Source organism: Pavona decussata, unplaced genomic scaffold, assembly GCF_977016875.1.
Source record: "Pavona decussata unplaced genomic scaffold, jaPavDecu1.1 SCAFFOLD_217, whole genome shotgun sequence".
Taxonomy (NCBI): Eukaryota; Metazoa; Cnidaria; class Anthozoa; order Scleractinia; family Agariciidae; genus Pavona; species Pavona decussata.
This window is the reverse complement of record NW_028145622.1, coordinates 1,077,501-1,102,500: the sequence shown is the minus strand read 5'-3', so window position 1 is coordinate 1,102,500 and position 25,000 is coordinate 1,077,501. Positions and strand designations below refer to the sequence as shown.

Sequence of the window (25,000 nt, the reverse complement as noted above, 5' to 3'; positions counted from 1 at the left end):
ATTTTCCATAACTGTTGCTACTTAAATTCGTTTTCAAAAACCAATAATCACTGAATAAAACTTAGTTATTGTTTATCAAACTTACTGTTTGCGTTTCAGATGGAACCTTCCCTACCTCTTCCCCATTAGCTTCCAGCTTGTTTTGCTCGCTCACCGACCTGCTCCTTAGTTTTATCAACTTCTGGTTGTTCTCGTCAATCTTACCTTAGTCAAGATTTCTAATTCGTGAAAAAAAGGTTAAAAAGGTTTTCAAACCTTTAAAAGGAATACTGATAATAGGGAGCGGTCATTATCTCGATTAAAATATTTCGTAATATGCCGTCTGACACTGACTTTCAAAACATTACATTGAGGCTCAGTCTACAATACTACGTTTCGACCTAACACATTCTGTTCTCTCTTTTAAAAAAGGACAAATGTTCAAAGGCCTAAAGAAAGGTTTAAAAAATGTTTTAAAAGGCTGCCAAGTGATTAAAGAAACTAGTTAATAAAAAGAGTCACTTGTTAATGTCTAATTATCAATGTCTTCGCTATCAGCACTTGGATCCCTCTTGGAGTGCCACTTTTCAAAAGAAAGCTTCTTATGATACACGGAAAACGACGTCACAATCCATTTTTTTTTCTAAAAATGAATAAATTCATCTTTATTAGTGGTTACGTTTCTGCTATAGGAAGACTGAGAAGGATACTGCTAATCCCTTGTCACACCACGTGATGGCTTCCTCAAACTGATTCAGCTGAACGCAGGCATTTGCCCCTAATAAAAAAAATGATATCAGTTTGTCATTTTACTTGGCCCATGATGTATCAACATCATGCCTCCACGAATTAACATCTGCATTTTATTAAGACGGTAAAGTCGTGAGACATCACATCAACTTTTCTTAAAAAATAGATTACGTAATAAGTAACTCGATGAAAGGGAAAAATAAAAATAAAAACGTATATAACAATTATTATTATAAAAAAGAAAGACATTGTTATTATTATTATTATTATAAAATGGCAGTAAAAACTTCTGGATGCCCAGATTACTTAAACAATGATTGGGCGCCCAGCCGTAGCCAATCAATGTAACGACCAAATTACAAATTACAAATTTACAATTAACCTCCGAACTTCTAATCATAAAAATCCTTGTAATTAAATGCTAAAACTATTTATCATTATTATTATTATTATTATTATTATTATTATTATTGCAATAAAATAACATAGCGCGCGTGCATCCCAATCTAATTCCTATTGGCGTCATCATGGTACATTTCTCAACATACGCACGGCCGTGCGTACATCCGATGACGTGTGCAAGTCAGATGGGGGAAGCATGCGCACGCTGTGTTATTAAAAAACTTTTACAGAGAGACAACACTATAAAACATGTATATTTATAAGAGCTTGAAGTTTAATGAAACGCTACGATTAAACCGATACGAGAAACCATTTTCGCCCTTTTTTTGTACAGAGAATTTGGTAATTAATCGGGAGCAAAACCTGTTTTCCAGGAATCATTAACTTTATTTTCACTATGTTATAAAAGAATTGGTTCATGCTTTTAGCTGTGCGTATATCGAGTTATGGATGCACTTGGGAAGTCTGGAGAGCACTCAAGAAGCTAAAGTTGCTCTCGGCTACGCCTCGAGCAACTCTTACGCTTCTCTCGTGCTCTCTAAACTTCCCGCGTGCATCCATAACTCGATATACGCACGCTTAGCATGAACCAATTCTTAAATAAAAATAATAAGATAAGCTCTGTGATATGATATACAAACAAAATCACACGAGAAATAACTGGTTGCCTTCACAAATTTGCCCAATCCACATACTGATTAAATAACTTAACAAAACCTGGTTAATTAATGCTCGTTAAATTGCTGAGTGTAAAGTAATCGACACAGATGTTACTCTAAATGTTAAGAATTGTAGATTAGATCACAAGTTATATAAATTTAAGTTAGAATGAGTAGCAGATCAAGACTCGATTGAAGGCTGCAGGAACATCATTTTTTTTTTGGTAACTCTTACCTGTAACAATCGCTTTGACATAAGATGGTTGTAATTTCGTGGCAGTCTTTGCATCACTTAGTGAATCATGAAAATTACCTGCGCGAAAATTGATAAATGTAAGTATACTGTGCTGATGAGTGCCCGATTAAAGGTAAATCACCTTTATTTATTTAATTATTTAATTATTCATTATTATGAAAATACATTATCAGTTCTTCATCCTTGCAGTTCACTTTGATTCCTTTGGTGTAAAGCAATATGGCGTTGCTGGAATCTTTCCTTCTAAATTCATCATTTCCCTGATTCTTGAAAAGCTCTGCAGTTGCTAAAATGAAGGAGATTAAAAGGCACATTGCATTTTTAGGAATAAATTAGTTTCAACATTGCTGCTGCATGAGTTTTCCCAGCAAAGGTACTACTAATACAGTTTTGATAAGTTTCTTTTTAATTAAACGGATTTCGTTGCGCTGTAAGTCATTGTAAAGAACGTAAACGGTCCGAAAGCACTTTCACTGATTCTCTTCAGAGTTCCTTCTTCTTCTTCCTTTTTTGGTTTGTTTTATTGTTTGTTTGTTTGTTTGTTTCTGAAGCCCGGCCTCACCAACAAGGATTTCATTGTCAATAAGGAGACGAAGTGACGAAACCTCCCAACAGGATAAAGTAAACACTATTTTGTTTTACGCCTTCAGCTCCTCATTAAACTGCGCCGTCTGCAGCTCTTGCACCATAAGTGATCATTAATATCATCATTGAACTCGTTGTTACCTCTTAAAGTAGTTTCTTCATCATTGTCCAGTGTTTTCTCAGTAGCAGTTGAGATGTCAGATTCATTTGCATCGTCCTCTCCGCCTGCATCTTGTAGCTTGTTCTTTTCCTTGACAGAGCGGTTCCTCAATTCTAACAACGTCTGGTTGTTCTTGTCAATCTTACATAAGTCAAGGTTATCCGGCAATAATTGACAAAACCGAAAAACAAGGCAAAATGTCAAATGAATGAGGTGTCTTAATTCCTTGTCCGTTTGTCTACTTGGTTTCCTCTTCCAAAATTTAAGAAAAACAGAAACATTACAATAGTCATAAAAAATCAAAGGAATATTTTTTTTTTCTGACCAGTCTTGCGTAAGATCGTTCACAAAAGCAGGAATGAAGGAAAATAATAAAATGTCAATTTGGTCAATTTTTTTTGTTGTTGCATCTTTAATAGAGGATACGGCTAATCCTTTTTCACACCACTTGATGGCTTCTTCAAGCTCATTCAGCTGAAGACAGGCACTTGCTCCTAGTAAAAAAAGAATAATGTTAGTTCGGTATTATTTTCTCTTAATAATAGTGTGGCTCGTACAATATTACTAACGGACACTTCTGAGGACACTCAAGGCAAGGCGACCTTTGATGTGTTATCACGAGATTGCTTAGCCGCAATTAAAGTCGAAATACTAAAATTTTGCATAAAACATCTATACTGAAGCGGTATTTTAAACTTAATGATGCGGAGCTTAATCTGCTATAAATGCAAAGTAAATTTTCAGCACATGTAACATTAAGCGGTGATTAAGAATTGAAATTTGTCACAGCACACTCTACTAATATAGCTACCACCGACTCGGTAAAACGAGATGTATTTTTTTTAGAACTCTTACCTCTCACGATCGCTTTCACCAACGATGGCTGTAAGTCAATAGCAACCTTAGCATCATTCAGCGAACCTTTATAATTTCCTGAAGAAGAACAGAGCGGAGAGGTAATACATTAATGTGGTCTTAATACAAAGTGCTCTTTAAATTAGCGACATTTAAATATCTTAGTTAGGCAAAGCATAAACAATTAGAAAATTCTAACCTAAACAAAAATAGGCCTCCGCCCTGTTGCTGTACAGTTCGGCCTTCAGTTCTTCATCCTTGCAGTTCACGTTAATTCCTTCCGTGTAGAAATGAATTGCGTTGGTGAGATCTTCCTGCCTGTATCTGTCGTTACCTTCAGTGTTGTAAACCTCTGCTATGGCTAAAAGAAAGCAAATGAAAAGTGTTATTCATCGCCTAAAATTTGGGATAGGGAAGCAAGTTCGGGTGAGGTTGGTTTCCACGAAGCATAGCGAAAGTGTTAAATTGTTGCAAATTGTTGTAATTTTATGTAAAAAAAAAAAAAAAAGTAAGGTATGGCGAGGGATAGTGGGGTAATATCTGATAACAATGAGGAGTCTCGTACTAGTGGGGTATTGGGGGATCGCTTTGAAGAAAAAGTGGAAATCTCAAAAAAAGCCATGGCATTTGCAGACAAAAAATGCAGAAAAGAGCAAGGCTAGTTAACTGTCAGGGAAATATATTTTGGCAATATTGCGCAAGGCACGGCCTTTCTTCTTCAGGGTGTTATCAAACTGACTCGTTGGCAAGAGACGTGATTTAAAACACTCGTCTGTGACCTGCAAGGAAAACGCTGTTTAACGAAGAAGGTTAAACAAGAGTTAAGCAAAGGGAACGTCCAAAAAATCTTTTGTTGTTTGGCGCAATGTCTATTCTTAATTCCTCCACCCGAATGAAACCACAATCCCTCACTCGTAGCAATCTACCCATACGTCTTTGAGTGTGGAATAGTCAGATTAGAGTATCTGTAATTCCTGGTCGGGCAGAGACTTAAAACACACAAAGGAAAAGAAGGGTTGGTTTTTGCATCATCCCTTTAGCTAGAAAACTCCACCCATTAACCTTGAACTATCTTTTCATACAACTCATTGCTTTTAAAAATGGAGTTTTTAACCAAGTAGACTCACAGCAAAATGAAAAAGACAATCGGTATTCATATTAAAAATTTATTTCGTTTAAATGACAAATACTAATAGAAAAACTCATCTTTAAGGCTATAATTCTGGCCTTTTTCACCGGAAGGAATATGTTCGACATCCACTGCCCAATATACACCTGCACTAAAGGCTACCCAGGAAGTAAGAATTAATACTGAGGTGGCTCTCTACAGTGTTCTGAAAAAGGAAGTAACATATTTCTTACCTCTCAAGGTGACGTCATCAAAATCCAGCGTTTCCTCACCAGCTGGTGTGACGTCACTTTCACTTGCAGCTTTGGTTGGACTCCTCGCCATAAATGCTGCAAGTATCTTCCTGAAAATGCTATAGAGCGAATGTTTGCGCGTTCGTTTAGTTTGCAAGTTACTGTTGTTGCATTAAAACAGTTTAAAACAGAAAGAAAGGTCTGTATAAAGACAAAACCAATGAGTTCTAGAGGTGAAGAAAAATAAACGGGACCAAGATGGACGCCTTCAGGAAATCATAACGCAATGTAACGTCGTGTGGAGTCAGCAATATTCACCTTTACTACTTCACTCTTAATACTCTCGGAGTTATTAATTAAGGGTGGGGGAATCTGCCCCCCCCCCCCCCCTTCCACCCAGGCCAAGGAGCCAAAAAACCGCTCTAGATAAGCTCATTTGGCTAACACATGAATAAAGTGGAAGAAATTAATACCTACCTCAGAAGCCCAGGGTATGATTTACATTACGTGACTTGTCAAGGTGGCTTGCTACGGGAGAAAATTCCATTAGCCCACATTAGTCACTCCATTTGTTGTTTTTTGAAGAACAGACGGTTATGTTTCAAAGAGGAAAAACATTCAACTAACTCCATAAACAAGCAACTTACTGACTAGACCCGAGGAGCAGAAGTCAATCATTAAAAATCCTTCTAGACGCTAGAGTAAGACTCGGGGTGCCAAGTAGGGGTCTGTGCTCACATAGTTTTTGGGGATTTCACATTCGTTACTTAGATAAAAGATGCATTTTCTGACACAGGAAAGTTTTTTCGTCATCCTTAAGTGACATCCTTGCTACAAGTGTTATGTTTCTCCCATGGCCATGACAACCAACGAAAAATGTTCGAAACGCTTACTAAAGAACATAAAAGGAACAACAGAATTGCTGGCATCAGTCATGCAATATTATAATACCAACAAAATTTGCAGTAACAAAAGACAAAATCATGGTTTAACGTGAATTAAACACTTTTTACTTTTTTTTCATACAGACACTGAGTATTTTAAAGGTAATTATGAACTCAATGGCAGCCACTGAAAAAGAAACTAGATTTCCGTGGTGGTCCGCATATCTTCAAATGACTTTACTTGAGGCCAGGCTATTTCTCAGCCAACGCCAGAAGTTTTTGTTTTTGTTTTTTACGGGTGTTCGTCTTTGTTTATAGGTACGTTTGCGTTCAGGGTGGAAAATGCAAGCCTTTAATCCTACGTTGGGATTCCTCGCACGCAAGGATCGTGTAGGCATGTTTTTTTAACACGTTTGAGTGGCGTCTCGTCCGTTTGTAAAATTTTTACGTTCGGCAAAAAAACTTTAATGCAAGTTTAATCAATCGGCAGTCTTTGTTATGTTTTCCCTATTTAATTCACTGGGTAAAAATTTTTCTTTTAGTCAACCAAATGACAGCAAGGGATTTTTTTAGCAAAATGTTCTGGCGAATTATGCTTGTGTGAACAGTTTCTAATTGTGGAAACAAGAAGGCATTCAGTTTCATAGCCAGCGTAGTTGGCGTAATATTTAGGGAGGGGGAGGGGGAGTGGAAACGAGGAAAAATAAGTGGACAAAAGAGGGGAAGTCCCCCATTTTTTTTATCGCTCCCCCTCTCTCTCCCCGATTAGGGAAGCTACGCAGCTATCAGCTCAGATAACAAAATTAGCACAATCTGGTGAGATATTCATCCTCTGTCCGTCTAAACGCTTTGTTGTTATCTTTCTCCTCGACCTGTTAGATTACTTAAGTTATACAGCCCTCAGTGTTCAGTAGTGATTGGCTTCGACATATTTTATACTGAAAAGCGAGCTTCACAAAAAAAACAAAAAAAAAAATTGCAACTATTTCTTTATTCTCAGAAACCGAAATAAATTATCACCTGATAGAAAGTCAATAAATTAATTAACTACAAACACGAATCATGCGGGGCGGAGAAGAAAACTTAGGGTTGACCGGTTCTTCTCTAAAGTGTTGAATTACACTCAAACGTTTTCTAGTTTTGACACAGTATTAAATGCCGAAACAAGATAATCAGTGTGTTTGCCTCGACAAACTTCTCATTGAAAGGTGGATATTCAAAAGCGTGGTAATGACTATATTTTCATTCCAAGAAACCGAAGTCTTTATTAGGAGTTATTTTCTGAGATGAAGCCAACATTGAAACTTTAAAGAAAAAAAAAAAGATAGAAAGATGAAAAAGGCGCCAAAATATTTACCACACTTTACGACGTCATGGGTGAAAATATACTTTTAATTAATAATACGAGCCCTGGAAACTCAACGCGTCGCTTAGGCTGGATCTTGTGTAGTAAAAGGCAGAGAGATTCATGCCACGGAATTATATGGCAATGGGAAACAACTTATCGTGTTCACAAATCCGTTTTTGGTCTAATCAAAACAAAACTTAACTCGTGTAAGCGAACACGACATTTAACCAGGCGGGAGCAGAAAATCTCAAGACAGATTCAAATGAAGCTAGTTTGCCTCCGAAGTTTTATTGAAACTCACGGGCAACAGCTTAAAGACTCATTGTCAAAAAATCCTACAAATTGAATTAAGGCTGTTTGCCTGTCTTCTTTTAATCTCACCTTTGCATGAGCATTTCCTGGGCATTTATTTTTGCTCAAAATGTAGAATTAGCATCAATCATTTGCATGCGAGTTTCTATGTACGGTAGAGTTCGGTACAGTAAATGTACATAAATTAGCTTTTAGACAAATAAACAACAGCAATGTTTCTTTTCCACATTACATTTCCTTGATCAAACTTTTAACCCAGGAAACAAAATTCAACGAATTTCGATTTGCGCTCAGTTTTAGATAAAATAACTTAAGCAGTTTAGAAAGAGTGCCATCTTCAGTCGTTATCAGAGAGGAAAAATATCAAGTTTGTCTAGCCGCCTTTTACTGCCTTTCTTAATCTGTAACCTGTGTAATACGCCAGACAGTCCACATACAAAGCCGCATAGTTTTATAGTTATACTTCGCAAAAACTTCAAGTGTCTTTACAAGGTATTGCGGATGATGAATCTGTGTGACATGCTTCGAAGCATGTCAGTTAATCTTTATTCCGAGAAACAGTCCAGCCACAAGATAAATAATTCCAACGCTTGGCGTCGTAAAACACGATTGATTTGTTTCGGTTTCTTGCATGGAAATTGAAAGTCCCGGGTAATACTTCAGGAAAAATCTAAGTTTTATTGAAAATATTCTTCGCTCTTGCAAATTCCCTTTATGATTTATATTATTTATTAAAACCTGGATTATTACATAATGCAATTTCAGGAATTTGATTGGTTTAGTTGCCATGGTATATGAGCATTATACCATACCCGAGAAATAGTGACCATTAAACTGTCGTAAAAAGAAATTAGCAAGATCATATCTAGAAATTTTTCTTGAGTGTTTTCAAAAACAAAATATTGCACTTGCGCTTGTTGGATAGCCAACTCGGCGCTTAAATAGTCTCGTTGGCTATCTTTCATCTCATATCCAACGAGCGCCTCGTGGAATAATTGAGAAAAAAAAAAAATCTCCCATCTCTTGGTGTAACATTATGAGGAATATCGTGTTTAGACAGTTTATAAAATTCTTTACACGTTTTTATCGAGGTTCATCTCCATTGGGTAACCAGCCAGACAAAAGAGAAACACAAGACTACAGAAATCCACCTACCGCTATAAAGATACTGACCCGAGTTTGTCTAACTGTGTTGTTCATGTTCTTTCGCTCAATTCAAACGTGCTAAACTACGTGAACCGTTCCGTTCACACACAAAACATGATTTTAAAGTTGTGCTTACCTGAAACCTTTGGTGTCTTTATACTGTTCACTTACTTTTGATGAGTTTTCAGAGATTTGCGTCGACGAATCTCACGTTGAAAAGTAAACCTCAAAATCACGGAACTCTATCTTCACTCCAAGAAACTGAAATTTGTTTGTCAGATGTTATTACGTCGTACGTTGAAAATACACTTTGACAAGGTTCATGTGGAGCAGAAATGGAAACTGGAGAAATATTAGATTGTTTTACATGTAAAAGCTTTTCGCTTAGGCTATTTAGAGAATTTATCAATTATACTTCATTTATTAACTCGTTGAGGAAATGAAACAGAAACTGAACTGGTTGTAAAAAATAATGTTAAACAAAATCAAACCATGGCGTTGAATTTTTATTTGCTCCAGGGTATTATTATTATTATTATTATTATTATTATTATTATTATTATTATTATTATTATTATTATTATTATTATTATTATTATTATTATTGGGTCGGAAGAGGGGAGAGCTGGGCTGAAATGACAATCTCTCTGCACTCGGCACATCAATCACAGTCATGTAGTATTTCCGCTCACAATGAACTCTCAGGTCTCGCAGTTCGGCTTCGAAAACTAAAATTTAAACAATACTAGTTTTCAATTACGGTTAGAAATATTTAAGTCATAGTATTCGAGCTTTCTTCCCGACCAAACGTCTAAAAAGCGTGTTGTACTGCCTGTGAAATCTCAACACTAGATGAAGCTTTAGGCGTCCTAAACGTTTGAATAAAACGTTCTTTGACTTATAAAAACGGAGAGTATTAGCGACAGATTCAAGTTACAAGATGGGAGAAATAAGTGTTGGGAAAAATCACGGTTGAAAGCGAAAAAGCGTTGAAGTCCGATGATTCTTGCATGCAGTTACTTTCTGTCACTCCATTTGTCCGGCAAAACAAACATCCACGAATATTTTTGTCCTTGAACATTATTTTGTTAGTCGTACTGGCTACAATCAGGGGGCTTGAAAGCAATATATTTACCCGTAATGGGTACTTTTGGCTATTTCAGTGGACTTTTTAACAAATTTTCAATGAAGTATAGTGAGTTTACTGACGATACACAGATGTCCTGCAGCGAGGCAATGAACAGAACATCTCGGCTTTGTTCAAAAGCCCTACCGGCCTTTCTCGGTCTTCCCTCTCCCCCTTACGGCCTGACATTGATACAGTCGACTCCCGATAACTCGAACCTTAAACGAAAATTGAAAAAGGTTCGAGTTATCGGGAGTTGAGAACAAATGACAGGAATTGAGGATAGAACGTTGTTTACCGCGTCTTTCTATTCTTACCCAGTGTAAATTTTAATCAAATTTAGTAGTAGAGAAGTCGTGTGAAAATAGGGGAATATTTCTAAATAATAATCCGAACGTAACGTAACGGAAAACAAATTAAAGCAAAGCAGCAGGAGAAGACTATTAATAAACTGCGAACTTTGCAGGTTTTAAGGAGAACAATATCGGGCTACTGATACAGAGTTCATGCGATTTACTTTTTCGAGAAATAGTCAGTTAATACGGCCTAGGGCTTTACTTTCGATCTGTGGTCAAATGTTCCCTAAATTAGAAGTACTGGACTGGCACGTTTTGTGTAATGCAAGGAAAGACTAAAAGAATTCACGGCTGCTTCAAAATAAATTCAATGTATTGGTTGCAGTACTGTTTGTTTTGACCTGTCGCATCTTGACAAGTATATGGCCCGAGTTAACGAGGGTAGAATTATAAAGAAAATGACCTTAAGGGAAATGAAAATTGGTTCGAGTTAGCGGGAGGTTCGAGTTACCGAGGGTAAATTACAGTAGCTGTATATTAAACGCAAATCCTGGGGAAATCGATTTTGGTTCGAGTTAGCGAGGGTTCGAGTTATCGGGAGTCGACTGTTCTTTAGGTGTGTCAGTGGCTTCAAATTCTCCAATTAAAGGACAGAATACATCGATCACGGGGGCATCCAACGAGAACTTTTTTAAATCAAAATGCAGATATACACGTCACCACTGATTTCTCAGCCGTTCAAGCTTGGGGCTGGGCGCGGAAAAGACGCTGGCAAATTATAACAAACTTTTTTTTTTTAATATTTTCGTTTAAGCACAGTGTGAATGCTTCAAATTCTTTAAAGCAAGATGATGGGCAGTGGCGGGTAAATTGTGAGCCAAAATAATGTTCTTTGTGAGGTCTTTGTGATAAGTCTCGCAAGGTCTTAATAACGTGCTTCAAATAATTGACTATGCGAACCGAGAGGGTCAGCCATTTTGACAATCATCTTTCAGTTTTTCAGGCATAGAGGAAGTAGAAAAACCCCTTTTCTTCCCACTCTCCTGGATGGGAAGCTAGTTCGTCTCAAGGTTTCCATTGCAGTATTGTAGTTCTCAAATTTTCTAGTTGAAGAAAATAACTTTTCAAATCTCCATTTATTGGCTTGCTAACTGTTTCCTATCAATAAAGTGCTTGGATAATTTTAAACCTGCCCATCTTCAAAAAGGTTGCTACTTTCTCGCATTTTTTAATTTTTATTTTTATATTTCTACAACAGTTCACATGCTTGATTTATACTCCAAGGATGGGAAACACGCAATGTGAAGCAAGTTCTCCTGTCAAAGAAAAATGACGCCCAAACCATTTGGCCACAGAATCTTTCTGAGATCTGCATTCCCACTGTTCCGTTGTTCACAAAAAGTAAATCAATGTTGTTTCAAAGAAAAAAAGGTTTTATTTCTCGGCAACATCTGTTAACATTTACAGTCTAGAAACATACCGGCTTAATCAGGGGGTTATCCAGTGACGTGAGAATTATTGTTGTTTTGCTTATCTTATTTTGAGGTAATGCGACAGTTGAAGTGATGACATTCACCCCCCAATTAAGCTAACCCTAATCCCTATACAGGGTTTCCCCTACCCCCCAATTAAGCTAACCCTAATCCCTATACAGGGTTTCCCCTACCCCCCAATTAAGCTAACCCTAATCCCTATACAGGGTTTCCCCTACCTCCCAATTAAGCTAACCCTAATCCCTATACAGGGTTTCCCCTACACCCCAATTAAGCTAACCCTAATCCCTATACAGGGTTTCCCCTACCCCCCAATTAAGCTAACCCTAATCCCTATACAGGGTTTCCCCTACCCCCCAATTAAGCTAACCCTAATCCTTATACAGGGTTTCCCCTACCCCCCAATTAAGCTAACCCTAATCCATATACAGGGTTTCCCCTACCCCCCAATTAAGCTAACCCTAATCCTTATACAGGGTTTCCCCTACCCCCCAATTAAGCTAACCCTAATCCTTATACAGGGTTTCCCCTACCCCTCAATTAAGCTAACTCTAATCCCTATACAGAGTTTCCCCTACCCCCCAATTAAGCTAACCCTAATCCCTATACAGGGTTTCCCCTACCCCCCAATTAAGCTAACCCTAATCCCTATACAGGGTTTCCCCTACCCCCCAATTAAGCTAACCCTAATCCCTATACAGGGTTTCCCCTACCCCCCCAATTAAGCTAACCCTAATCCTTATACAGGGTTTTCCCTACCCCCCAATTAAGCTAACCCTAATCCCTATACAGGGTTTCCCCTACCCCCCAATTAAGCTAACCCTAATCCCTATACAGGGTTTCCCCTACCCCCCAATTAAGCTAACCCTAATCCTTATACAGGGTTTCCCCTACCCCCCAATTAAGCTAACCCTAATCCCTATACAGGGTTTCCCCTACCCCCCAATTAAGCTAACCCTAATCCATATACAGGGTTTCCCCTACCCCCCAATTAAGCTAACCCTAATCCCTATACAGGGTTTCCCCTACCCCCCAATTAAGCTAACCCTAATCCTTATACAGGGTTTTCCCTACCCCCCAATTAAGCTAACCCTAATCCCTATACAGAGTTTCCCCTACCCCCCAATTAAGCTAACCCTAATCCCTATACAGGGTTTCCCCTACCCCCCAATTAAGCTAACCCTAATCCTTATACAGGGTTTCCCCTACCCCCCAATTAAGCTAACCCTAATCCCTATACAGGGTTTCCCCTACCCCCCAATTAAGCTAACCCTAATCCTTATACAGGGTTTCCCCTACCCCCCAATTAAGCTAACCCTAATCCATATACAGGGTTTCCCCTACCCCTCAATTAAGCTAACTCTAATCCCTATACAGGGTTTCCCCTACCCCCCAATTAAGCTAACCCTAATCCTTATACAGGGTTTCCCCTACCCCCCAATTAAGCTAACCCTAATCCCTATACAGGGTGTCCCCTACCCCCCAATTAAGCTAACCCTAATCCATATACAGGGTTTCCACTACCCCCCAATTAAGCTAACCCTAATCCCTATACAGGGTGTCCACCACCCCCCAATTAAGCTAACCCTAATCCCTATACAGGGTTTCCCCTACCCCCCAATTAAGATAACCCTAATCCCTATACAGGGTTTCCCCTACCCCCCAATTAAGCTAACCCTAATCCCTATACAGGGTTTCCCCTCCCCCAAGCAAGCTTAAACCCTAATCCTTATGCAGGGTTTTCCGTTAACCCCAATCCGTAAACATATTTTATCCCTCCCCCGATCTAGCTAATCCCTATATACATGCATGGCTTTCCCTATATACATGCTTTTCCCTTAACATGGCTTTCTCTGGTATTATAATCCAACATTTCTTTTAGGTTTTAGTTGTTTTTGTTACTTTACTTAACACTATTTGAGCTTGAGAGTGCTGCGTTGCAGAGGTCTCTCGCTCAATATAACCACTTACATGGTTAACTGTTTTACTAATGATTTTTTTGTTCTACACACAACCACTTCCCCACCCATACACTTAAACCATCCTTTACCTACTGATTTTAATCAGTGGAGATTTGGGAACCCATTTATTTGGGATTCCATACCATGGCTCCTGGGATACCACAAAGGTTGCTAGAGATACTACTGAAACTAACTTTAATACAATGTTCTATACCAATGAGGTTTAGTTCCGCGCTTTCATTTGAATTTTTTTATACTTAAAAGAAAGATTTAAACCAAAATAGACTCAAAAAGAAGAATAACATTTAAACAGTGTGTCAGATAGTGCGAAATGAAAGTATTGCTCAGTAGCTGCCCAGTAGCTTCATCTCAGTGGTCACACTTTGGGACTCTTCTACAGACTTAAAAGTTAGAACCACCTTGTATAACTAAACAAACAGCACCACAGGAAAGTACTGCTCAGTAGCTTTCATTTGAAAGGTCACACTTTAGGGTTTCTTCCCCAGACTGAAAAGCTAGAACCACCTTGTATAACATAACAAACAGCACCACATGAAAGTACTGCTTAGTAGCTTTCATTGAAACGGTCATACTTTAGGATCTCATCCACAGCCTCAAACGTTAGAACCACCTTGTATAACATAACAAACAGTACCACAGGAAAGTACTGCTCAGTAGCTTTCATTTGAAAGGTCATACTTTAGGATCTCATCCACAGCCTCAAAAGTTAAAACCACCTTGTATAACATAACAAACAGCACCACAGGAAAGTACTGCTCAGTAGCTTTCATTGAAACGGTCATACTTAATGATCTCATCCACAGCCTCAAACGTTAGAACCACCTTGTACAACATAACAAACAGCCCCACAGGAAAGTACTGCTCAGTAGCTTTCATTGAAACGGTCATACTTAAGGATCTCATCCACAGCCTCAAACGTTAGAACCACCTTGTATAACATAACAAACAGCCCCACAGGAAAGTACTGCTCAGTAGCTTTCATTGAAATGGTCATACTTAAGGATCTCATCCACAGCCTCAAACGTTAGAACCACCTTGTATAACATAACAAACAGCCCCACAGGAAAGTACTGCTCAGTAGCTTTCATTGAAATGGTCATACTTAAGGATCTCATCCACAGCCTCAAACGTTAGAACCACCTTGTATAACATAACAAACAGCCCCACAGAAAAGTACTGCTCATTAGCTTTCATTGAAACGGTCATACTTAAGAGTCTCATCCACAGCCGCAAAAGTTAGAACCACCTTGTATAACATAACAAACAGCACCACAGGAAAGTATTGCTTAGTTTGAATGGTCATACTTTAAGATCTCACATCCTCTCTTCTCAAAATCCAAAGAATCAAGAATAGATCCGTCATCTTAGCAGAAGTTTATTTAACCATCTTAGCAGGCAGATTCCATCGCATTTTGCAAGAACGTGAATGTGATGAGTTCGTTATTTGTTGTCTTTTCGTGCTTCACAATGATTGCACACGCTATGACCTTTGGAGATTAAAATTTCTTTCATTTTTCTAAGAATACAGCCTTGATAATGTTGGTGTCCGATTGTACTCGATATGTTTTCTACCGAAGATGATATGTAAAATGACTTTTTAAATAATCCCTAAATATTTATTTTATAGGGACATATCCGAAATCAACACAAAAAGCATGTTTTGGCAATTGCCAACACACTCAGGAGACTTTTCCACTGCTGTAATCAGATTTCTTTATAGTCCTTACCGAGATTTGCTTAGTCCAGATAAAAGCATTTATCGTAAAGTTTAGACCGATGTAAAATCTTTTATCGGCTAAGTTATTCCCTGTGGGATGTACTAAACGCTCTAGTGACAGGCCACAATGATGATGATGATGATGATGATGATGATGATGATAATGATGATGATTAGGGACCTTACGAATGCACGACGGCAACGTCAACGTAAGCGTTACTTAGAAACGAATATCCAGGTCATCTGATCTGTGATTATTCCAGTCCGTTCAACTTGTACAATGTAAATGATTTATCCAGGAACATCATTAGTAGCAACGGCACTTAAGGCCAGAAAGAGAGAGAAAATTCAGGTTTCTTTTCGTCATAACTACGAGGACCTTCTTCCGTTTAATCTTCCATCCACCGTTCAGAATACATGTTTCATATATTCATAATAATTTATTCCTCGTTACGTTTGTATTACGAAGTCACAATAATAACAATATGACCAGCTCCCAGTTAGTTTACTGATAGCTCAGTTGGTCATGCAGAGGTCGTGGGTTCGAATCCCATTCAAGCCTGAATGTTTTTAGTCTGGCGCTCTTTTTGCAACTGCTAAGTTACGTGCTAACTGCGAGGATCTTTCTTCTACAGAAAATTCACTATCTTGTGGCCACGTTCTCGTTAAAACTTTGAAGTTGGTTATTTCACGTCATTGCCTTGCAGAGGACGTCAAAGAAATGCAGCAATTATTTTAACGCACGTGCAGAGCCATTGTTTTGTTCATTAGACCTTTGTTTTCATTACGTCGTTGTTGCCGTCTTGTATTTTTGGTAAGATCCCTTATGATGAGGACGACAATGACGATAACGGTGATGATGATGATGATGATGGTGGTGGCGGTGGTGGTGGTTGTGGTGACGATGATGATGACGATAATGGGACATTTTAGAGATGAGCATAAAAAATCAAAAAGTCGTTCGGGTTGTTGTTTTCCTCGTTGAAAAAAAAACATGAAACAAATCCATGAAGTGATCAGAGAGGGGATTCGAAGTCGGAACCTGCCGATTACAGGTCCTCTCCTCTGAACACTCTGCCGTACTGACTGCCAAACTGAAAGGGAATGCTGAATCCTTTGAGAAAAACGCCTCGGCTTACATAAGTACCCCCTCCCAAGGCGAAAGGCTTCTAATTTATGCGTCTGTCCCCTTATCGATGATAAGTTGCTTCAGAACATTGTCAAAAATTGTTGTGGATGCATGCCCCCCTTTCGGCTCATGGATCTACAGCAAACTTCAACAACCAATGAGAATACAGAAACGTCAGAACCCCACGTCAATTTTTTTTTCACAATGACAAAAAAGGATCAAATGCGAGTAAAAGAGTAAAATACGAGTGAGAAAGAGCGAGAGAGACCCCAAAACTTGAATTTCATCGTCAGAACTCTAAGGACTTCAGGTTTACAGATTTAAAATTCTGGAGGAATAACTCAGCAATACACTGGAGAGTATTGAAATTTCCAAACTTTAAACCTTTATTTGAGATAGCCATTCAATGTGAAGGCGTGAAACGTATTCCAGCAAACACGGCTGCCTTGAGCTTCTAGTGACTCTTTCTTATCATGCCACAAATTACTATTCATCCTAAAACTAAACGTAGTATGGTATTTACAGTTGAAACTGGATTATTTGGCTCTCTGGGGTTGCGCCTTTCCCACGAACACCGAGTTACATGTGCATGTTTTTAGAAATCTCGACTCTGTAATATTTTTCAAGAATTCTGAGTAACCCGGAGTAAGAATCTGGAAAATTCAGAAGTCCAGATAATCGAGTTTCTCTTTACTATTCGAAGGAAAACTATTTTAAATTGACATGGTGGCTTTTCAATTTGGCATTAAAGGACTAATATCCAGTTTACCCAACATTGAAAAATTAAAACTAAACTTCATGGATAGGATGCCTTTTTGTGTCTAGGTTCCACCCAGCAGTAAGCTGGTACCCACTGACATGATTACACATCTGACTAAAGCTTGGAGCGTATTGGAAGAAATTTGACCGTCATCTGAACTCTTATAAATCGGAATTCGTTGCTCCATTTGTAGTCGTAATTTCACCGCTTAGAAAATCTAAAACAAACAGAGCTTAGGCATGAAAAGAAAATCAGTTTTTCCTGAACCAATTTTTAATTCGTTTTACTAGTTCGTTTTACTATTCTTATGCGATTTCCAGCACCCCTAGTTTATTTAAAACAAATACAAATAAACAATTATATTTTAATTCCACCACTAAACAGTAATTTTTATGTTTAAGAGTTTATTCTTGCAGCTTAAATCTAGGCAAATTTTTTGCTTGGTTTTTTTTTTGTGATTCTTTTTTCTTTATTTTTTATTTGTTTTTGTTGTTGCTGTTGTTTTTGCTTCTTTTCTTACTATTCTTATTCCCTAGTAGTTATAATTTCTGAAATAAATGTCTTCGATCACTAGATATTAAGCTCTTATAAATCAAAAAAATAAATCTTACAGTTCCTTATTATCTGGCATCTGAGTAATATGCCGGTAGTACCAGCAAAATATTTATAACGTAATCACATCTTTTTTTTTTTTTTTTTTTTATCTAGGGACTTATTGTATTGCATGCATTTTATTTTGAGATGCAAATTTTCTCTTCCTCTATCAGTTTGCTTATTAATGTTCTATGTAAGCAGCAAAAAAGAAGAAAAAAATGACTAAAGTTTCAATCTAAAATTTTGCTTTTCAGCACAAACTTTTCTCGGCAAAAAAAAGCGTTCAAAATTTGGTCAGGTAAATAATTCGCAATTTTATAGAGAGTCCACTTTATTATTTATCTAAAAACAATTCTAATAAAATGAAAAAAATTCTCTCCGCTATTTAACCAATCAAAATCACACGATACTCAAAATTAACAAGCTATTTACAGTCTCTGGTATGAATTTCTTCTCATGGCAATTAGACTGCAAGCAGTCTCTTTCTAGTTAGTCGAGAGGGTACGCTCATAGCGCAGCGAGACTGGAGCGAGGAGAAATAAACGAGAAGACACTGGGGGAGAGGCGGGAAGGAAAGGGACTGCGCTCTTAACTGTAACTAACGCGTTCGAATTTCCCGTCGCACAAGCAACGGAAAATTCCGATTGGTCCATAAACAATAGCTGCTGTGAGACAAGTTTGATGTGTAATTAACTTCTTCACACGTTTGGATGTCAACATTTCAGATTACTAGGAAAGTGGCTTCAGTCGTGAAAGGAGAGTAGCAGCGATGTCTTCGTAAATTTAAGCGATTAAATCGGCGGCTTAGTTCTCAAAGAGGAACAGAAGCTAGCAGCAGAAGCGCTCTTGTCAGGAAAAGATGTGATGGCCGTTCTTCCCACTGGTTTCGGGAAATCCATATTATATCAAAGCTTTGTAATAGCGAAAAACTTTGCCAACACGGCTTCGATCGTGGTTGTTGTTCCGCTTCGCAGCATTATCGAAGACCAGTTGCAGTCAAATGACTTTGGTTTATTTGGTTTATTAAAAAGCAGTTGCCTTCGAGAAGATCCCAAAATTTCTGAAAGACATTGGTGCCAACAAGAACAACGTAATTTTCGCATCCGCGAAACAAAATTTGTCGGCAGAATTCACCGCAGGATGCTTAAATATGATATTAACAACAGCTTTCCAGTTGTCTTGCGCCACGTTCTTAATTACACTTCGAGCATTTGTGTTGTCGATTTCTTTTACTCTGGACCTCGAAGAAAAATTCAAAGGCACCACAACTTCTAGAGATTTTGGCTTTTCAGAGAAGCTCGGATCAATGCCCAAGCTTGGCGATTCTTCCTCTTCACTCCTAATGTTTTGGTCAGGTCATTGAATAACAATGGGGAGTTGTTATCTGTTAGCTGTCATTTTTAATTGTTTTGAATGGGTTTAACGAATTGTGGGTGGAGTTACCCTGAACGCATCTGTTACAGCCAAGAGCGCAGTCCCTTTCTTTTCCTTTCCCCTTTTTCCGCCTCTCCCCAAGCCCCCCTCCGCTCGTTCGCCAGCTCGGCTATTTCGCGCGACCTCTCGACTATCCAGAAAGGGACTGCTTGCAGTCTACATGGCAATTTCGTCATGATGTAAGCCGTCACAAATGGTCTTGTGGTCTTTTCTTCATTTATCACAGATCTGCGTTCCCCAGCTATAAAGCAAAAATATCAGGAAGGCAAATTTGAGTAACAACAACAAATGTACAATACTAGTTACAAGGCTAAAAAGTTAATATATTTTTTAACCTTTTAGCCTTGTAAATAGTATTATAAATCTCAAGCAAATATTATGGACAACAACAAATGTCTGAAGTAATTCTACACGTCAGTGTTGTAGCGACCACGTATTTTCTTTTTCTTATTTTTAGTGTTTTCCTTTTTTTCTTTCTTTTTTTTGCCTCTGTAAAGGAAGAACATAGTTCCTAAAACAACTTCAACATCTTTAAAACATATAACGGGGAAGGGATCTCTCATCAGTTTTTAAAAAAAGTTAAAGGAAATCAGCTGCAAATAACTTTAATGAGAGCTAGTAAATTCTTTTATCCCAAACGTTGATCATTCTACTCACAGAGGAGGTCAGCTACTCTTGTCCGCCTAATTCTAGTGTGACGTCATCACCAATGAGTACAAACGGAGCCCAGTAATCCACTGCACTAAACTCGTCAGATTCTCTCATGGATTTCATGGCTTGGTTCAGAGCTGCACTGGCACTTTCACCTTTCATTAAGTGCTGATAGAATATTTTCATGAACTCCATAGTAGCCTCGTCGTCAATCGCCCACAATGACACCAGAACAGACCGAGCACCAGCACCCAAAAATGCCAGTGCGATGCCAACCACACCCTCAGCCTTAATCTCCCCACGGGCACTATGACAGCAACTCAGCACAACCAACCTTGCTCGCATCTGAACATTCAGTACATCTTTCATTGTTAAAAGGAAGTCTTCCTCGATAGAAGTCCGTGATACCGGTGAAGGATTTGGTGCTAAGAGAATTTCTCCTGTTTCCATTCGCCCATGTGCTGCAATGTGCACTAAAGCAACCGAGGAGAGTCGGTTCAATACTTCATTCTTCGTTGCATGCTCTCCAATTAGCGGCGTAGTGTGAAGTATTCGCCCAATCATCTGCGCTTCTTTTCGTGCGAATGGCAGCTGCGCAAACTTCGTCCCCTCGAAAGTAACCTCTTGTATCCAAGGATCACCCACGATCAGCGCCCCACTCTTAATGTGGTAATCAGCAGGACATTCTGCGATCAATTTCAAACTCGTCAGCGATGGAATCACGCGGATTCGAAAAGATTCGCAGAGGTACTTGGAATCTGAGTCCATGAATGCAGCGAAAGGAGCCAAACACAGTGGACCCTCAGGAACGAATATTACTTCATTTGCAAGTAACAAATCTTGTATAGGACTCACGATGGTCTCATATAATAAACTTAAGGCACTATTCCGGGAACTGGAGGATTGATTTTGCTTCTTTCCTGGAGTGGATCTCGCATCTGAGAGATTTTCGTCTTTTGCCATGTCCAGTGAACGATCCTCACATTTGACAAAAGCTCTTCCACGAATTTTCTTTAGTGTGGTGTCCAAGAAATCCTCGACATCAACTTGGCCATCGGGGATCTGTTTTGCACTTAGCTGTACACCCTTCCCTCTCTGTAAAACCCAAAAAATTATTCCTTGGTTTCCAAGCGCTATGAAAACTGTATTGGGAGCAAGATAACTGTAAATGTCAGTTATAGTCAGTTTTATTTCTGTGGAAGATTCGGGTTGGATATTTTTGGATGCATACTTGAACTCCATGAGATCATTTAGAGCCTGTGCACGTCCCTGCTCAGCAGATAAAAGAGCCTCCACAAACTTGCCTTGCTTTAACAACAATTTCCATAATTTAGCATATGCGTCTTGGTACAAATTGCGCAAGCTCACCTTCCAGTCATCATTAAACGCGAGATCACGCCTTACACCATTCAACATTGTTATACTGCGTTGACAACATTCTACAGCTTCGCATAAAGACCCTGTTGAATCAAAGACAGATCCAAGGTTAGTTAGCGCTTGGGCAGTTAAGACTTTGTCTCCCACTTTTCTTGCGACTTCTAAGCAAAGGTCATAGTAGTGAATGGCTTTTTTGAAATCTCCGAGTCCGTGATAATCGTTGCCTAGATAACTATAAGCCTTCCCTTCGATTGAGACGTCTCCCACTTTTCTTGCGATTTCTAGGCAAAGGTCATGGTAGTGAATGGCTTTTTTGAAATCTCCGAGTGTGTGATAATCGTTGCCTAGATTACCACACGTCGTTCCTTCACTTGATACGTCTCCCACTTTTCTTGAGATTTCTAGGCAAAGGTCATGGTAGTGTATGGCTTTTTTGAAATCCCCGAGGTTACGATAATCGCATCCTAGATTACCATACGCCTTTCCTTCATGTGAGACGTCTCCCACTTTTCTTGCGATTTCTAGGCAACGTTCATGGTAGTGTATGGCTTTTCGGAAATCTCCGAGTCGACCATAAACACTGCCTAGAGCACCATATGCAGCTCCTTCCTCTGAGACGTCTCCCACTTTTCTTGCGATTTCTAGGCAACGTTCATGGTAGCGCATGGCTTTTCTGAAATCTCCGATTTCCCGATAATCGTTACCAAGATTACCATACGCCGCTCCTTCAACTGAGACGTCTCCCACTTTTCTTGCGATTTCTAGGTAAAGCTCATGGTAGTGTATGGCTTTTTTGAAATCTCCGAGTCCCTGATAATCGTTGCCTAGATAACCATACGCCGTTCCTTCACTTGAGACGTCTCCCACTTTTCTTGCGATTTCTAGGCAACGTTCATGGTAGCGCATGGCTTTTCTGAAATCTCCGATTTCCCGATAATCGTTACCAAGATTACCATACGCCGCTCCTTCAACTGAGACGTCTCCCACTTTTCTTGCGATTTCTAGGTAAAGCTCATGGTAGTGTATGGCTTTTTTGAAATCTCCGAGTCCCTGATAATCGTTGCCTAGATAACCATACGCCGTTCCTTCACTTGAGACGTCTCCCACTTTTCTTGCGATTTCTAGGCAAAGGTCATGGTAGTGTATGGCTTTTTTGAAATCCCCATGACTGTAATAAACGTTCCCAAGATGACAGCAAACCTTCCCTTCTTGTAATTTGTCTCCCGTTTCCTTTGCAATTTTAAGTTCACGTTCATAGTATTGTAGTGTTGCTTGGAGATTTCCGGGGATGTTATTACCAGAGGTCCAACTTTTTCTACAGCTGTCGTTTGCATCTCTGCCTTTTTCCTGTCAAACATAAACATAACTTTTTTTTTCAAACAATTTGATTCCACCTGAGTGGAAAAAATGGAAATCGGAAAATTTGCTTGTTGATCATGTGTTTTAAACTTGCTGTTGAAATAGGCCTCTGACTGTCAAATGTTACACAGCGTAATTTATTTTGAATCTACTTAATTGATTTTCGACTGGAAGAAACGAGTACACTTTTACAAAGAATCTTAATAACCGTAATTGACATCGTCATCATCGTCATGACCGCTATAATACATCAACAATACAAGGCGGGGAGGAAAACCAGAGGTTCATCGTCTTTTATGATAATAGAGAAAAACAGATTTCAAATCAAAACAAACGAAATATAGACAATGACACACACTAAAATTTTCCAATTTTAAAAGTGGAACCAAGTTTTAACAGAGGTTAATAAGGAGAACTTTTCTGAAGTGGGGAATTATGTTCCAAGTAACTGCATTGCAAGTTTGCGTTCTTTCTTTTATATTTTCCTTTTACTACTTCTTATTATTCTTCTATCTTAGTTAAATGAGCCAAACATTTTGTTCCTTGAGACAAAATTACCACTTTATGATGATGGATAGATATTTTAATTATTTTGAAAACTGTTTTTTCTCTAGGCAGAGGGGCAAGGCGACGGAACCTAATGTGGAGACTGTTTCGTTTCAACAAGCCATCATTGTATAGCCTAGATTTCATTCAATTTGGCTTTGTTTAGCAATTCATGCTCTTTTTTTCAGATAGCAACGAAACTATTGTTGACCAAAATAGAAATCCTTCGTTAAGACGGATACATGTCCGAGTTCTACAAAAAGAACTTGTTACGTTCTTAGCCAGCTCAACAAAATGTTTAATTCCTAACTTTTCAAAAGAAAATTATTTACATAAAGTTATTGAAACGATAAAAGCCAAGGATACAACGGAGAAAAAAGAACAAACTTTCCTTTGGTGTTTAGAAAAAAAAAAAAGGTTTTAAGACGACGAATACAACTATGTGTGGCAGTGACAGTGGCAGTGAAAGTTGATGATGAGAAAAACAAAACAAAAAAAAAAACAATTAAAAATTATTGGACGAGGTTGAGCGAAATATCGTGATTTGTCAGTGGCGAGCAGATCAGTTATTTGCCGAAGCCGAAGACTGAGGCACATAACTGAACTGCGAGACACTGACAAATAACGATATTTTCCGATAACCGAGTTCAATAATTGTTTTATCATTCGATCACCGTGGGTTTTTTTTTGTGTGTGTGTTTTTTGTTTGTTTTTGTTTTCGGTGTAAAGCTCGCCATTCTTTTTTCTGGCTTCAGCGTAAAAATTTTCTCAGAACAGTTGTCAACTTGTCTTTCGATGGCATGAGTGACTCTTCGTCTATCTTTCTTTCGTTCTTTCTTTCTTTCTTTCTTTCTTTCTTTCTTTCTTTCTTTGAGCTACTCTCGAAAGACGTTGAGGACAACTTTTGTTGCTTTTTTAGTATTCTCACTGTTCTTTTGATAAACTAAAGATGTCAAATCACTCTCTGACAGCTCAGGGAAGCGATCTGCCATTTTCACAAGAGCGTGGTTTCATTTACGCATAAGCAGAATACTATTTGCAACAAAACACACTTGGAGAGTATTGTGATTGAGCAGACCATTATTTGTAGGCAGTTATTTGCATTTCACGTGGTTTGCTCTCGGCCAATGAAAAGGAAGAAAAAATACATCGAAGGAAATTTATTAACTATATTCGTGGCGGCTTAGTTAAATTATTGCAAGTTCAGACAAAAAGACGATAAACAACAACAAAAAGGAAATCTTAGGTGTTCATTAAGCCGGTCATTATGAAGATTTAATATCCGACTGTGATTTTTTGTTTATTATAGAGTTTGTTAGATCTTGTTAAATTCATGTTTAAAGTTGTACTAAATTTAAGCCTCGACATAAACCCTCACAGTGATTCTCTCGGATGAAGCAAAACTCCTTTCAAACTCGTAAGACTTAAAGTGTCCAATCAAGCGGATTGCAGTTTTGGTATTAGTGCGTGAAAGTCTTGCAACACACAAAAAATAAGCCAAATCTATTTTTCAAGTCTGGGCGACCAGAACGTTCTTACGGAGACTTTCTCCTAACTCACACAAGACTCCTTCAAAGGTGTATTAACATCGCTGCCTTTTGTTATAGACAAAAATACAAAAAGGATGGTGATATTTAGCACTGCAATAAAATTTCCACACACCCCTTTTGAAATGGCGCTGATATCTCAAGACTTTAAGAAAAAATACTAAACAACCAAATTTTGTACGCATTTTTGATAACACACTTTACAAAGACACAAACTCCTAATTTTCCTATTCCGCCGTTTCCACTTGTACTGATAAGTATTGCTAGTTTTATCGAGTTAAGAAACGCCGA

At 38.4% G+C, this 25,000-nt stretch overlaps 4 protein-coding genes across 18 annotated transcripts in view; 1 reads left to right on the top strand and 3 right to left on the bottom strand.

Moving 5' to 3' along the window:
• The window catches only part of LOC146459736 (uncharacterized), a 73,145-nt gene extending 72,945 nt beyond the window's left edge, over positions 1–200 (bottom strand). The window contains exon 1 of the mRNA XM_085089061.1: positions 86–200. The gene's annotated coding sequence lies outside the window, so the exon portion shown is untranslated. The remainder of the gene's footprint in view (positions 1–85) is intronic.
• Positions 1–14,430, top strand: part of LOC146459735 (borealin-like) — a 135,543-nt gene extending 121,113 nt beyond the window's left edge. The window contains exon 15 of the transcript XR_014857836.1: positions 13,869–14,430. The gene's annotated coding sequence lies outside the window, so the exon portion shown is untranslated. The remainder of the gene's footprint in view (positions 1–13,868) is intronic.
• The window catches only part of LOC146459731 (uncharacterized), a 174,935-nt gene that overhangs the window by 72,920 nt on the left and 77,015 nt on the right, over positions 1–25,000 (bottom strand). For 4 of the 6 annotated variants that reach the window (XM_085089044.1, XM_085089043.1, XM_085089042.1 and 1 more), the window contains 2 exons: positions 19,887–22,604; positions 19,389–19,470 (listed from right to left, as the gene is read on the bottom strand). In XM_085089044.1, the coding sequence (XP_084945170.1) occupies positions 19,899–22,604 (2,706 nt within the window). In that variant the 3' untranslated portion in view covers positions 19,389–19,470; positions 19,887–19,898. Of the gene's footprint in view, positions 1–19,388; positions 19,471–19,886; positions 22,605–25,000 lie in introns of those variants that run through there. The other 2 variants (XM_085089046.1, XM_085089045.1) reach the window with 1 other exon arrangement.
• The window catches only part of LOC146459734 (uncharacterized), a 159,204-nt gene that overhangs the window by 101,315 nt on the left and 32,889 nt on the right, over positions 1–25,000 (bottom strand). For 2 of the 10 annotated variants that reach the window (XM_085089054.1, XM_085089056.1), the window contains exons 3-6: positions 5,486–5,536; positions 5,009–5,127; positions 3,846–4,007; positions 3,647–3,724 (exon numbers count right to left, since the gene is read on the bottom strand). In XM_085089054.1, the coding sequence (XP_084945180.1) occupies positions 3,647–3,724; positions 3,846–4,007; positions 5,009–5,099 (331 nt within the window). In that variant the 5' untranslated portion in view covers positions 5,100–5,127; positions 5,486–5,536. Of the gene's footprint in view, positions 1–2,240; positions 2,333–2,772; positions 2,933–3,217; positions 3,286–3,646; positions 3,725–3,845; positions 4,008–5,008; positions 5,128–5,485; positions 5,537–8,834; positions 9,008–25,000 lie in introns of those variants that run through there. The other 8 variants (XM_085089051.1, XM_085089049.1, XM_085089053.1 and 5 more) reach the window with 8 other exon arrangements.